Source organism: Macaca thibetana, chromosome 2 (assembly GCF_024542745.1).
Source record: "Macaca thibetana thibetana isolate TM-01 chromosome 2, ASM2454274v1, whole genome shotgun sequence".
Lineage (NCBI taxonomy): Eukaryota > Metazoa > Chordata > Mammalia > Primates > Cercopithecidae > Macaca > Macaca thibetana.
Genome location: NC_065579.1, coordinates 1,496,386 through 1,510,094, shown reverse-complemented (window position 1 = coordinate 1,510,094; position 13,709 = coordinate 1,496,386). Strand labels below are relative to the sequence as shown.

Sequence of the window (13,709 nt, the reverse complement as noted above, 5' to 3'; positions counted from 1 at the left end):
ATTAGCCAGGTGTGATGGTGCATGCCTGTAGTCCCAGCTACTAGGGAGACCGAGGCACAAGATTTGCTTTAACTCAGGAGGTGGAGGTTGCAGTGAGTCAAGATCGTGTCAGTCCACTCCAGCCTGGGCGACAGAGTGAGACACTGTCTCCCCTGCCAAAAAAAAAAAAAACAAAATAACTTAAATTTATCATTATTACTGTACTTCTAAAAGTCACTAAGTTAATTTGAATATATTCACAGTAATTACAGAAAGCAAACAGGTAACAGAAATATTCACAGTAATTACAGGAAGCAAACAGGTAGCAGAAAATAGTTTTCATTTTTTATTTTCCCATTTTTTTTTAATAGAGAAGAAGTTCGTGCCCCAATTCCTCAAAAGCAGGAAATACTGGTGGAACCAGAACCATTATTTGGTGGTAAGTTCACTTTTTTCCCTTAGCTTTATTTGATTTTGTTCTTTAGGATTTTAATCAAACCATCAAAAGATGTGAAGGCTTCCTAGGAGACTGTTAGAAGTGTAGTGTCAATTCTTACCTTGTTTTTCTATAGTCCTGTCAAGAAAGTTGCACAGTTGACTCATAAAGAGTGAAGCAGATGTTTCAAATTGATATTTGTTGGAAAAGGCCAAAAGGAGGAACGTTAGCAAGAAGAATTGCTGCCTTGTAATGGGAATGCATAATGATAAAAGTTCTGATTATTTCCTTTTCTGGATACCTGCTTGACTGCCAAGTCCCTCCTCTCTAGACAGGCCATACCTTCTCTCTCAGTTTCTAGAAGTGCTAATCCTAATTTGAATGAAGGGCACCGTAACCCCTAATTCATGTAAAAAATTGGGATATTAGTCTGGATAGAGAATAGTGATAGAGAATGGGACATTTAATCAGATTAATTTATAGTTAAATAAGCACGTATTTCCCTTTTGTAAACCAAAGAGTTTATGTGTTATTCATGAGTTTATATAGAAAAAATACAAGATGGAATTATAATCTGGTTGGTCAGACCAAGACAGAAAACTGTATATAGTATATATTGAGAATAATTATGCAGAGAAATACTTTGTGTTGAGGTGGCTCACACCTTTAATCCCAGCACTTCGGGAGGCTGAGGTGGGCAGATCACTCAAGGCCAGGAGTCTGGCCAACATGTCAAAATCCCATCTCTACTAAAAGTACAAAAATTAGGCATGGTAGCACATGCCTGTAATCCCAGCTACTTGGGAGACTGAGGCAATGAGAATCACTTAAACCGGAAGGCTGAGGTTGCAGTGAGCCGAGATCATGCTACTGCACTGTAGTCTGGGCAGTAGAGTAAGACTCTGTCTCAAATAAATAAATACAATTGAGTACAAGAGACATAAACTTTTTTCCCTCCAACTTTTTTTTAGCTTCGGGGTACATGTGCAGGTTTGTTACATGGGTAAATTGCATGTTGCGTGGGTTTGGTGTACAGATTACCACCCAGGTAATGAGCATAGTAGCCAATAGGTAGCTTTTCTGTTTTCTTTCTTTTCTTTTCTCTTTTCTTTTCTTCCCCTCCCCTTTTCTTTTCTTTTATAGACACGGAGTCTTGCTATGTTGCTCAGGCTGGTCCCAAACTCCTGGGCTCAAGCAATCCTCTGGCCTCAACCTCCCAAAGTGCTAGGATTACAGGAGCGAGCCACCATGCCTGGCTTATAGGTATTTTTTCCAATCCTCGCCCTCCATCCTCAAGTAGGCCCTGGTGTCTGTTCCCTTCTTTGTGTCCATGTACGCTCAGTGTTTAGCTCTCTCTTGTGAGAACATGCGGTATTTGGCTTTCTGTTCCTGCATTAATTTACTTAGGATGGTACATATGTAGCCTTCATGGGTAGACTAAGACAGAGGAGGAAATACACGTTGTAACAAAAGAATGAATAAAATTATATGTATGTCTTTTGATTTGATAAAGTACTTTAGTTGAGAGTTTTTATGAGATAAACATTTTTAACTTGGGAGCTTTGGTGTTTATTATAGAAAGAAACAAAAGAATATACTGTCTAGATTCAGAAATAAAAGGCAAGAGGAAAGCTGTAAAGTCTGAGTACTGTAGTGTAATGAAGTGCTTTCTGGCTGTTCAATGCGGATAGTCATTATGCTGTTGATATACCAGATTGCTCATAATTTTACAAATATAAATGCTAGGAATAGATTTGGAGCAAAAGAGTAATGCCCTTGGAAGCTTTATCTTCTCTTTATTGCAAGGAATAATACAGGATCTTTGAGCAAGTGGAACTATAGGAAGTAAATTCTGTGCTATATTGCTTTTGAACAGAGGCAAAAGAATTCCATTTGAAAGTCCCACTTTACTCTTTTTTTTTTTCTTTTGTATTACAGAGATGGAGTCTCTGTTGCCCAGGCTGGAGTGCGGTGATGCAATCCTAGCTTACTGCAGTCTCAAACTCCTGGGCTCAAGAATTCCTCCCACCTCAGCCTTCTATAGGTGTGTGCCACCACGCCTGGCTAATTGTTTTGTTTTGTTTTGTTTTGTTTTGTTCGTGGAGACAGGGCATTGCTGTGTTGCCCTGGCTGCTGTGGAACTGATCTGAAGCAATCCTGCCACCTTGGCCTTGGCCTACCAAAGTACTGGAGTTACGGGCGTGAGCCACCGCACCTGGCCACTTTCTTCCTTTTTTATCTCTGAATTGATGTACAGTAAGGAGGATGCTAAAAATGACTTTTTACAGTTAGGAAGTCATTCTTACCTTTTGTTATTAGATGTTATAACTTGAAATGGGTCTTTAGAAACTATTTTCTTAAGGCAGTATTGATTTAAATCACCGTTCAGGTGTGGTCTCAGGTCCCTAATACCCTTTCAGGTTGGCTATAACGTTAAAACAATTTACAATAATAGTACTAAGGGTTTGTTTGTTTGTTTTTGAGATGTGGTCTTGCTGTGTTGCCCCAGGCTAGAGTGCAGTGGTTGCTCACAGGCGTGATCTCACTAATGATCGGCTCGGGAGTTTTGACCTCTGTTTCCAACCTGGGCTAGTTCACCCCTCCTTAGGCAACCTGGTGGTCCCACTACTCCCTGGAGATAATTATATTGATGCTGAGCTTAGTGTAGACACCTGACTGGCATAGCACACTACAGGCCAGAACTCTTAGGCTCAGGTGATCTTTTTTTTTTTTTTTTTTTTTGAGACGGAGTCTCGCTCTGTCGCCCAGGCTGGAGTGCAGTGGCCGGATCTCAGCTCACTGCAAGCTCCGCCTCCTGGGTTCACGCCATTCTCCTGCCTCAGCCTCCCGAGTAGCTGGGACTACAGGCGCCCGCCACCTCGCCCGGCTAGTTTTTTGTATTTTTAGTAGAGACGGGGTTTCACCGTGTTAGCCAGGATGGTCTCGATCTCCTGACCTCGTGATCCACCCGTCTCGGCCTCCCAAAGTGCTGGGATTACAGGCTTGAGCCACCGCGCCCGGCCCTGGCTCAGGTGATCTTATCTCAGCCTCCTGAGTAGCTGGGATTATAGGCATGCACCATGGTACTGGACATCAAATTATTTTCGTTGTGGTGACATTCAGACTGATAGTTCAGAAACAATGATGAGTCAGACTGTTGGCTTCTTGGTTGAATTCATGCAGTGTCTTCAGACTGTACCACTAGATAGTGAATTCTTCACTGCTACATGAAGTTTACAAAAAAATTTAAAAGGCAGGGCCAGGTGCAGTGACTCATGCCTGTAATCCCAGTCCTTTGGGAGGCAACAGTTGAAAAGATCACTTGAAACCAGGAGTTGGAGAGTAGCCCAGACAACATAGGAAGACTCTTATCTCTAAAAAAATAAAAATAAATTTGTTAGGCGTGGTGGCATGCGCCTGTAGTCCTAGTTGGGAGTCTGAGGTGGGAGGATCGCTTGAGCTTAGGAGTTCTAGGCTGCCGTGAACTATGCACTGCAGCCTGTGTGACAGAGTGAGACCCTGTCTCTAAAAGAGAAATAGGACAGGTGCAGTGGCATACACCTGTAATCTCAACACTTTGGGAGGCTGAGGCAGGAGGATTGCTTGAGCCCAGGAGTTTGAGACCAGCCTGGGCAACATATTGAGACCCCAGCTCAAAAAAAAAAAAAAAGTTAACTGATTTAAAAGCAGTTTTCTTTAATGATGTTCTTGATGAAGCAGTAAAAATGATTAATTTCATTAAATCTTGACCCTTGAGTACACAGTTTTAAAATATAGTTTGAAATAGTATGTATGCACAAAGCACTTTGGTATAATGAAGTACTATGATTACCTTAAGGAAAAGCACTTGTGTGATTGTTAGAGTAGGGAGTTTTTTTTCATGGAACATTCTTTTTACTTGAAAAATCACTGACAAACTATCAGTTTACACTTTGACAGTTGGCATTTTCTTAAAAATGTGAGCTTGTTACTTCAATGCAACTGAGAGTGTTTGTTATCAGTGATTTTAAAAAAGAGGTTTGGCTGGATGTGGAGACTCACACCTGTAGTCCCAACACTTTGGGATTACTTTGGGAGGCCGAGGCGGGAGATTTCTTGAGCCTGGGAGTTCCAGACCAGCTTGTGCTACATAGGGAGACCCCCATCTCTACAAAAAAATTAACAAAAAAATTAGCTGGGCGTGGTGGCACATGCCTGTAGTCCCAGCTATGCAGGAGGCCGAGGGGTGAGAAGATGGCTTGGGCCTTTGAGGTCAAGGCTGCAGTGAACCATTATTGCCCCACTGCACTCCAGCCTACTGGTGACAGACCTCGTCTCAAAAAAAAATGATAAAATACATTAAAAAAGAACTTTCAGGCAAAAAACAGGATTTTAGAAAAATTTTTGTACCTACCTTTGTGAGCTTGATACTTTCCCAATACTTGAAGGCTTTCTGATAAGATCAGTGGTGACATGAAACAGATCTTTTAACATTATTTTTAAAATACTGTATAATGAAACCATTAATATTTGAAATGTTTCCATTACTCAGTAAACAAGTATTTTTGAATAACCAGTGCATGATACTACAGAGTTGTGCATAGGTAAAAGATCCATTCAGACTGTGAGATGAATTGTATTAGATATTTATTGCTGAGTAAAAAGTTGTTCCAAAATTAAACTGCCTGAAAAAAAACAAAAAACAAAGGAAACAATCTCAGTTTCTTTGAGTCAGTAATCTGGGTGTGGCCTTTGGTTAGGGTCTCCTACAAGGGTGTGGTCAACATGTCAGCTAGGCTACCATTCATCTCAAAGCCTGAATGGAGGAGGATCTCCTAAACTCATTCTTGTGTCTATTGCCTGGGGGCATCCATTTTACACCGAGCAAATGAGAGCCTGAGAGGGCAGCCCAAGATGGAAGCCATTCTCTTCTTGTAATGTAATCTGGAAGTGAAATCCCATCAGTCTGCTACATTCTGTTCAATCCTGCCTGTACTCAAGGTATTCACACACAGGGTACGAATACTGGGAGACAGGGAAAATTGGGGGCTGTCTTAGAGACTGCCTACCACATAGTACAGTGGGTTATAATGAAACAGTATGAAAAGCTCATTGATAAGATTTCAGATTCCACTTTGCAGCTGTCCTCTAAGAAACTACCATTGGTTAAGTATTGGTGTACTATTAAAGAAGAATATCCACAATCATCTAAGACTTTAAAACACTCCTCGCTGCTGGGTATGGTGGCACAGGCATGTAGTCTCAGCTACTCTGGAGGCTGAGGTGGGAGTATGGCTTGAGCCCAGGAGTTCTTGGCTGTACGGCCCTATGTTGATTGGGTGTCTGCACTGAGTTCGGAATCAATATGGTGACCTGCTGGCAGTGGAGGACCACCAGATGACCTGAGGAAGAGGAAACGGAGCAGGTGCAGATCAGTAGTGGAATTGTGCCTTTGAATAGCCACTGCCCTTCAGCTTGGGCAACATAGTGAGACCCCCATCTTTTAAAACAAAAAGCCCACTCCTCCCTTTTACAGCTGCATGTCTGCATGAGAGTACATTGTAATTTTCTTTCTGTACTTGAGCTGAAAGAATAGCAGCAGATGTAAAGGAATGTAGAAGCAGATCTGAAGATCCAGATGTCTTCTCTGAAGCCAGATACGAACAGCTGTGTGGATATGTAAAACAGTGCCACTCTTCTCATGACGTTTTTTCTCTAGCTGTCCCTCCCCTATGCTGACTTTGAAGCTCCTTCTGAATCTCTTTTAGCTCTTTATAGCTTAGTCTTTTTGACTTCAGTGACCAGTACTTCTATTATGTGGGCAGTAGAGTGAGGACAGAGGACTGATGTTTGCTTGTGGCAGATGGCTTGGAAGAGCCAGGAGACCACATTGAAAAGGCAGGTAACAGTAATAGGCCTAGGGCTAGAGGTGGTGTGGTCTGAGGAGAGGTTTTTGCTTACAATAGGGTAAATGAATGGAAGACAAATGGGAAGAGGGATATTAGCCCAAGAAGTAAAAGAAATTGGGTAGAAGGATAGCAATAAGAGGAACTAGTGAGTATACCCAGATTGGTGCCTTATAGAGAAGGGGGAGGTTGGAAAGGTGATGTGAAATAATGTGGAATATTGACTAACCTACCTTTGGCAGTTTAAAGGTAGAAGAAAATTACCTTTTATGTGCTACCTTCCTAAAATAATATACTTTCTTAGGCAACTATTCTTATTCTAAGATATCCTTGGTTTCTTTCTTTTTTTTTTTTTTTTTTTTTGAGACGGAGTCTTGCTGTGTGGCCCAGGCTGGAGTGCCGTGACGTGATCTTGGCTCACTACAAGCTCTGCCTCCCAGATTCACGCCATTCTCCTGTGTCAGCCTCCCCAGTACCTGGAACTACAGACGCCGCCACCACGCCCAGCTAATTTTTTCTATTTTTTTAATAGAGACGGAGTTTCACTGTCTCAAACTCCCTACCTGGTGATCTGCCCGCCTCGGCCTCCCAAAGTGCTGGAATTACAGGCGTGAGCCACAGCGCCGCCAAGCCTCCAGCCAGTTTCTTAATTGTTAGAGTTAAAAGGTATCAGATATCCAGTTTTTTTTTTTAATTAATTAATTTTTTTTTTTTTTAAAGAGACAGGGCCTCAGTATGTTGCACAGACTGCACTCGAACTCCTTGGCTCAGGCGATCCTCTCACATCAGCCACCTGGGCAGCTGGGACTATAGGTGCATGTCTCTGCACCAGGGCCAGATAACTAGTTTTAGAGGCATTCTTTGGCAGGTTCTATTATTCCTGCTAGAAGCCATATACATTTGAAATAGGAGCTCTTGATCAAAAATAGTTCCAAGATTGAAAAGTGTGGCATTTCTTGCTTTTTCTTGAATAGAAATGAAGAAAGGAGGGAGAGAGGAAGGTAGAGAGGGACGCAGAGTGCAATATTTAAATTAAAAATAAAATTCAGGCCAGGCTCGGTGGCTCACTCCTGTAATTCCAGCACTTTTAGTGCCGAGGCAGGTGGATCACTTGCGATCAGGAGTTGGAGACCAGCCTGGCCAACATGGTGATGAAACCCCCTCTCTACTGAAAATACAAAAATTAGCCTGGCGTGGTGGCACACACCTGTTGTCTCAGCTACTAGGGAGGCTGAGGCAGGAGAATCCCTTGAACCTGGGAGGAGAATCCCATGAACCTGAGCTGAGATCATGCCACTGCACTCCAGCCTGGGCAACGGAGTGAGACTCTGTCACAATAAATTAATTAATTAACTAATTAATTAATTCAGGCTAGGCGTGGTAGCTCATGCTTGTAATCCCAGCACTTTGGGAGGCCGAGGTGGGAGGATTACTTGAGCCCAGGAGTTCCAAACTAGCCTGGGCAACATAGTGACATGCCTGTCTCTTAAAAAACAAAACAAAACAAAACTGAATGTAGTGCTGCACACTTGTAGTCCCATCTACTTGGGAGGCTAAGGTAGGAGGATGGCTTGAGCCTAGGAGGTTGGAGTCTGCAGTGAGCCATGATCACACCACTGCAATCCAGCCTGGGCAACAGAGCGAGACACTGTCTCAAAAAGTAAAAAATAAAACATGATAGTGTATTACAAAATCTCTTTTCCCAGAGATGATAATGTGATTGTTTAACATAAATACTGATACACATATACACAGGAATCATATGCATATGAATATGTTTTAAAGAAAAATGAAGTTTTTAATATGTTCGGCATTTTTTTGTTGCTCTGTTTTGCCTTTTACTCGGTAGTGCTGGATGTGAATAATTATCCTGTGTAATCACAAACACGAGTTATTGGGAAGTATGTTTTGACACAGGTTAGGGGATTCTATAGTCTCTGTCTAATCTTGATACTAATCATTTCTCAACAGAGAATTATTCTGGTTACGTGCTGGCCAGCCTTGTCATAAGCCAACTTAATAACTTACCCATATTGAGGGAATCATGAAAAGCCTTTATTTAAAGACTGGGTAATAGACACTCTACAGGGGTAGTAGAATACCTTAGGTGGATCTGTTTACTTTTCTGTCATTAAACCATTGTGTACCTGTGAAAAAAAGTTTCCAAAATTAAAAATGTTTTTTGTCTTGACGGTTCTGCGCATGTGTCCAGTCCCTAAAACACAGTCCTTAAGTCTTATGGTTTAGAGTGTAGAGTTACTATATCCAATCCCTAAGAAACAGCCCTTCAGTCTTATGGTTTAGAGTGTCGAGTTACTGCATACAGCAGGGCAGTCGGAGATCGAAGGCTGTAACCTGAACAACAGGGCAGTCGGATCCTGAAGGCTGTAACCTGAATTGGATATCTGCAGCGTGTGTGTGGCTTCATCTCTACGTGGCGGTGTCCTCAAAATCTTCTTTCTTTCTGACGTCACCACTTGGATATTAAGATAGTAAACTTTTTTGTTTTTGAGACGGAGTTTCACTGTTCTTGCCCAGGCTGGAGTACAGCGGCGTGATCTCGGCTCGCTGCAACCTCCGCCTCTCAGATTCAAGTGATTCTCCTGCCTCAGCCTCCCAAGTAGCTGGGATTACAGGTGCACGCCATAATACCCGGCTAGTTTTTTTGTATTTTTAGTAGAGACAGAGTTTCACCATGTTGGTTAGGCTGGTCTCGAACTCGACTTCAGGTGATGCACCCGCCTTGGCTTCCCAAAGTGCTAGGATTACAGGAGGCATGAGCTACAGTGCCTGGCCAGGATAGTAAAGTTTTTTTTTTTGAGATGGAGTTTCGTTCTTGTTGCCCAGGCTGGAGTGCAGTGGCACAGTGTTGACTTACTGCAACCTCTGTCTCCCAGGTTCCAGTGATTCTCCTGCCTCAGCCTGGGATTATAGGCAGGCGCTGGGATTACAGGCATGTGCCACCACGCCTGGCTAATTTTTTGTATTTAGTAGAGGTGGGCTCACCATGTTGGTCAGGCTGGTCTCAAACTCCTGACCTTAGGTGATCCACCCGCCTTGGCCTCCCAAAGTACTGGGATTACAGGCATGAGCCCCCATGCCCAGCCGATAGTAAACTTTTTACACAAGTTTGATCAAGTCTCTTTTAACTGGGCCTGAATTTTTTCATTTGTAATACAAGGTGGCTGAATGGAAGATGTTCAGATTAATTATACGTGAATGATTTGAAAGTTTTTAAACTTTTTTATTTTTTGAGGGAAGGCACCATTATGAATCTGAGTGTTTTAAAGCAAGAAATACTGCCGCTTCGGCAGCACATGTACTAAAATTGTACATGTACGAGACAGAGATTAGCATGATACAGAGATTAGCATGGCCCCTGTGCAAGGGTGACATGCAGTTCGTGAAGGGTTTCATATTTTTTATTTAAAAAAAATACTTTTAGATGAGGAAATTTTTAGAATTAAGTTTCAAAATTAATTTTAAAATTTTTCAATTCTGTTTTTTCTCCCCTAAAGCTCCTAAAAGACGACGGCCTGCACGTTCAATTTTTGATGGTTTCCGGGATTTTCAGACTGAAACTAGTAGGTATCTATGGACCAGTTTATCATCTCCCTCTTCTCTTCCTATTAAAAAGAAAAAGATGATTGCTGTTAGGCCCAATTACTTTAAGTTTTCACCTTATTTAAAAAGTGAAATTATGGATCCAGGATGTGATTAACTCACCCCTGAGCTGAACTGTTCCAAATTCTAACCTATTTGGTTATAGAAAAATAGTAAAGGAGATGGAGATAGTGTAGGAAATCTGGTAACTGATAAACTTAATTCGTTTGTGAATAAATACTTAAAATGCCTACTATAATAAAATAAACTGATTTGCCTCAGGATCCTGATTTCTGTCAATGAAAGGAATATATAATGAAAATGATTATTGTAAGAGATTGAAAAATAGGAGAAAAAGCCATACCACCCAGAGCAGCCTATTAATATTTTGGCTACAGTTGTTTGAAATATTTTTGTGTGTAAGTTAGAATGAGAATCTTGGTCTTACAGTTTTAGAGGATCTAGTATTGATTTAGCAATGGAATCCTAGAGAAAGGACAGTTATGTTAAGAGGATATATGAGAAACCCTTGGACCATGCTTGATTTTGTTGTTTATTTATAATGAGTTCATTGAGGCACAAATAGGTCTTGTAACTTTGGAGAGAATTAATGGGGAACCTGAACTGACTCAAGTCATCTGGGGAATTCTTTGTCCTCCCAGTGGAAGGTGACAACAGTGGTCATCATCTCTACTGTTAGAATCTTTTTATTATTATTTTTATTTATTTTTAAGATGGAGGCTCACTGTATCACCCAGGCTGGAGTGTAGTAGTGCAATCTCAGCTCACTGCAACCTTTACCTCCCAGGTTCAAACGATTATCTGCCCTCAGTCTCCCGAGTAGCTGGGACTACAGGCTTGTGCCACCACGCCTGGCTAATTTTTGTATTTTTAGTAGAGACGAGGTTTCACCATGTTGCTCAGGCTGGTCTTGCACTCCTGACCTCAGGTGATCCACACGTCTCAGCCTCCCATAGTGTTGGGATTACAGGCGTTAGCCACCGTGGCTGGCCCAGAGTCTTTAAAGATTGAGAACATAGCTAAAAACAGCAGATGAGGCTGGGCGCGGTGGCTCAAGCCTGTAATCCCAGCACTTTGGGAGGCTGAGACAGGCGGATCACGAGGTCAGGAGATCGAGACCATCCTGGCTAACACGGTGAAACCCCGTCTCTACTAAAAAAATACAAAAAACTAGCTGGGCGAGGTGGCGGGCGCCTGTAATCCCAGCTACTCGGGAGGCTGAGGCAGGAGAATGGCGTGAACCCAAGAGGCGGAGCTTGCAGTGAGCTGAGATCGTGCCACTGCACTCCAGCCTGGGCGACAGAGCGAGACTCCATCTCAAAAAAAAAAAAAAAAAAAAAAAAAAAAAAAACAGCAGATGAATTTACATTGCTTTCAGAACTAGATAAATGAGGATGAAAGTTTTCCCCTATGCTTTTTGTTTTGTTTTGTGTTTTTGAGATGGAGTCTCGCTCTGTTGCCCAGGCTGGAGTGCAGTGGCGCGATCTCTGCTCACTGCAACCTCTGCCTCCAGGGTTCAGGCCATTCTCCTGCCTCAGCCTCCTGAGTAGCTGGGACTACAGGTGTGCTCCACCTTGCATGACTATTTTTTGTTTGTTTGTTTGTTTGTTTTTGTACTTTTAGTTGAGACGGGGTTTCACCGTGTTAGCCAGGCTGATCTCAAACTCCTGACCTCAGGTGATCCGCCCACCCTGGCCACCCCTAGAATTATAGGCGTGAGCCACCGCACTCAGCCTCTCCCATGTTAATTAGTTTCTGAATATGTGAAGAAGTTACTTTGATTATGTGACTATTTTCAGTTAATTTTCTTTGTATCCTTGGAATAGGGAATTCCACCAAGTCTTAAGATTCCTCTTGTCTCCCTTTGCATTTTTTTTTTCAGAGTCAACATTAGATCTTTGTATTTGAGGTCAAGCCTGTTGACAGCAGTTCCTTCAATTGACAGAAGTTTTTTTTTTTTTAATGTGATTCATGATTATTTTATGGCTAACTGAAACTTTTTCATCCTTCTGTGTTATAGTTCGGCAAGAACAAGAATTAAGAAATGGAGGAGCTATTGATAAGAAATTAACTACCCTTGCAGATCTATTCCGGCCACCCATTGATTTGATGCATAAAGGCAGCTTTGAAACAGTAAGTTGTTGGAGAGTCAGTGCCTTAACTAGGAATGCTTTTGCATTTTCAATGCCTTTTTAAAAAAATTACTTGGTTTAGAGCCAGGGTCTTGCTCTGTCATCCAGGCTGGACTGCAGTGACACAATCATAGCTCACTTTAGCCTTGAACTCTTGGACTCAAGGGATCCTCCCACCTCAGCCTCCCGAGTAGCTAGGGCTACAGGCATGTGCCACCACACTCAGCTAATTAAAAAAAAATATTTTTAGTAGAGACAGGGTCTCACTGTGTTGCCCATGCTGGTCTCGAATGCCTGGGTTCAAGCAATCTTCCCGCCTCGGCCTCCCAAAGTGTTTGGATTATAGGTGTGAGCCACTGCACCTGGCCTTCAGTGACATTTTTTATTTTTATAAGAGCAAAAAAACATGGTCAGTGTATAGGGAATTGGCATCATAATAAGTATATCTACATGATATGCCTAAAGGTTACATTGATTTATATTTCTACCAGCAATATATGAAATATGTTTCTACCAGCAGTATATGAGATTGTTTGATGAAATCCTTTTATTACCCTTGTGTGGTGTCATTTTAGAATCTTTGCCGTTTTGATAGCTTTTTAAAATATCTCACTTGTTCGTATATCTTTGACTACTACTGAGAATAGTGTGTGTGGTTTGTTAGCCATTTGTAAATTGTTGATAGGTATCTTTTGCCTAAATATTTCTGTGTGGATCCTAGTGTGTTTGAAAAGAGTGTCTCTAATTGGAGAACACATTCACCTTCAGTTCTTCTTGGTTTTATCATGACTAAACCCAAAGAAACACTTTCCAAAGTAAGTTTACTTGGTTGTCCGCTAACTTACAGACTTACTGAGGGCAGAGGCAAGATAATTTTTTTTAATAATCCTTGGAACCCGTTCTCGTGCATTAGGGGGAACACATTATATGTTAAATGAAGGAGTTTAGTAAAGATTTTAGATACTCTTCTGTTGTGGTGTTCACACAGCTTGCCTTTTCGTATTGAATAGTATGTTAATGCTCTTTTGAGTTACAATAGCATTTCCATAGATGTAAATCACTTAAATTTCAGTTAAGTCTTTTTTTTTTTCCTTGAGATGGAGCCTCGCCGGAGTGCAGTGGCACGATCTCAGCTCACTGCAACTTCCGCCTCCCGGGTTCAAGTAATTCTTCTGCCTCAGCCTCCTGAGTAGCTGGGACTACAGGTGCGCGCCACCATGCCTGGCTGATTTTAGAGACAGGGTTTCACCATATTGGCCAGGCTGGTCTTAAACTCCTGACCTCGTGATCCGCCCACCTCGGCCTCCCACAGTGTGGGATTACAGGCGTGAGCCACCGCGCCTGGCCTTCAGTTAAGTCTTACCTGTTAGGATCATGTAGGCCAAAGAATAACTGCAAAATGTATATCAAGCCCAACAGGTGGCACGAACTACTACTTGGGAGGCCGAGGTGGGAGCATCTGTTGAGTCCAGGAGTTCGAGGCTGTAGTGTGTGATGATCGTGCCTATGAAAAGCCACTGCACTCCAGCCTGGGCAACATAGTGAGACCCTATCTTTCCCTTTTCTTTCTCTTTTTTTTTTTGAGACAGGTTCTCATTCTGTCACCTGGGATGGAGTGCAGTGGCAGAATCATGGCTCACTGCAGTCTCCAAC

At 42.2% G+C, this 13,709-nt stretch overlaps 1 protein-coding gene and 1 non-coding gene across 3 annotated transcripts in view; both read left to right on the top strand.

Moving 5' to 3' along the window:
- UBXN7 (UBX domain protein 7) overlaps window positions 1-13,709 on the top strand; it is an 86,734-nt gene that overhangs the window by 31,081 nt on the left and 41,944 nt on the right. The window contains exons 3-5 of one of the 2 annotated variants that reach the window (XM_050779179.1): window positions 351-418; window positions 9,819-9,884; window positions 11,945-12,057. In XM_050779179.1, coding sequence (XP_050635136.1) covers window positions 351-418; window positions 9,819-9,884; window positions 11,945-12,057 — 247 coding nt within the window. The remainder of the gene's footprint in view (window positions 1-350; window positions 419-9,818; window positions 9,885-11,944; window positions 12,058-13,709) is intronic. The other variant, XM_050779180.1, reaches the window with a different exon arrangement.
- On the top strand, window positions 9,619-9,723 carry LOC126949466 (U6 spliceosomal RNA). The gene has a single exon (XR_007723757.1). It is a non-coding gene; the product is annotated as a U6 spliceosomal RNA (small nuclear RNA).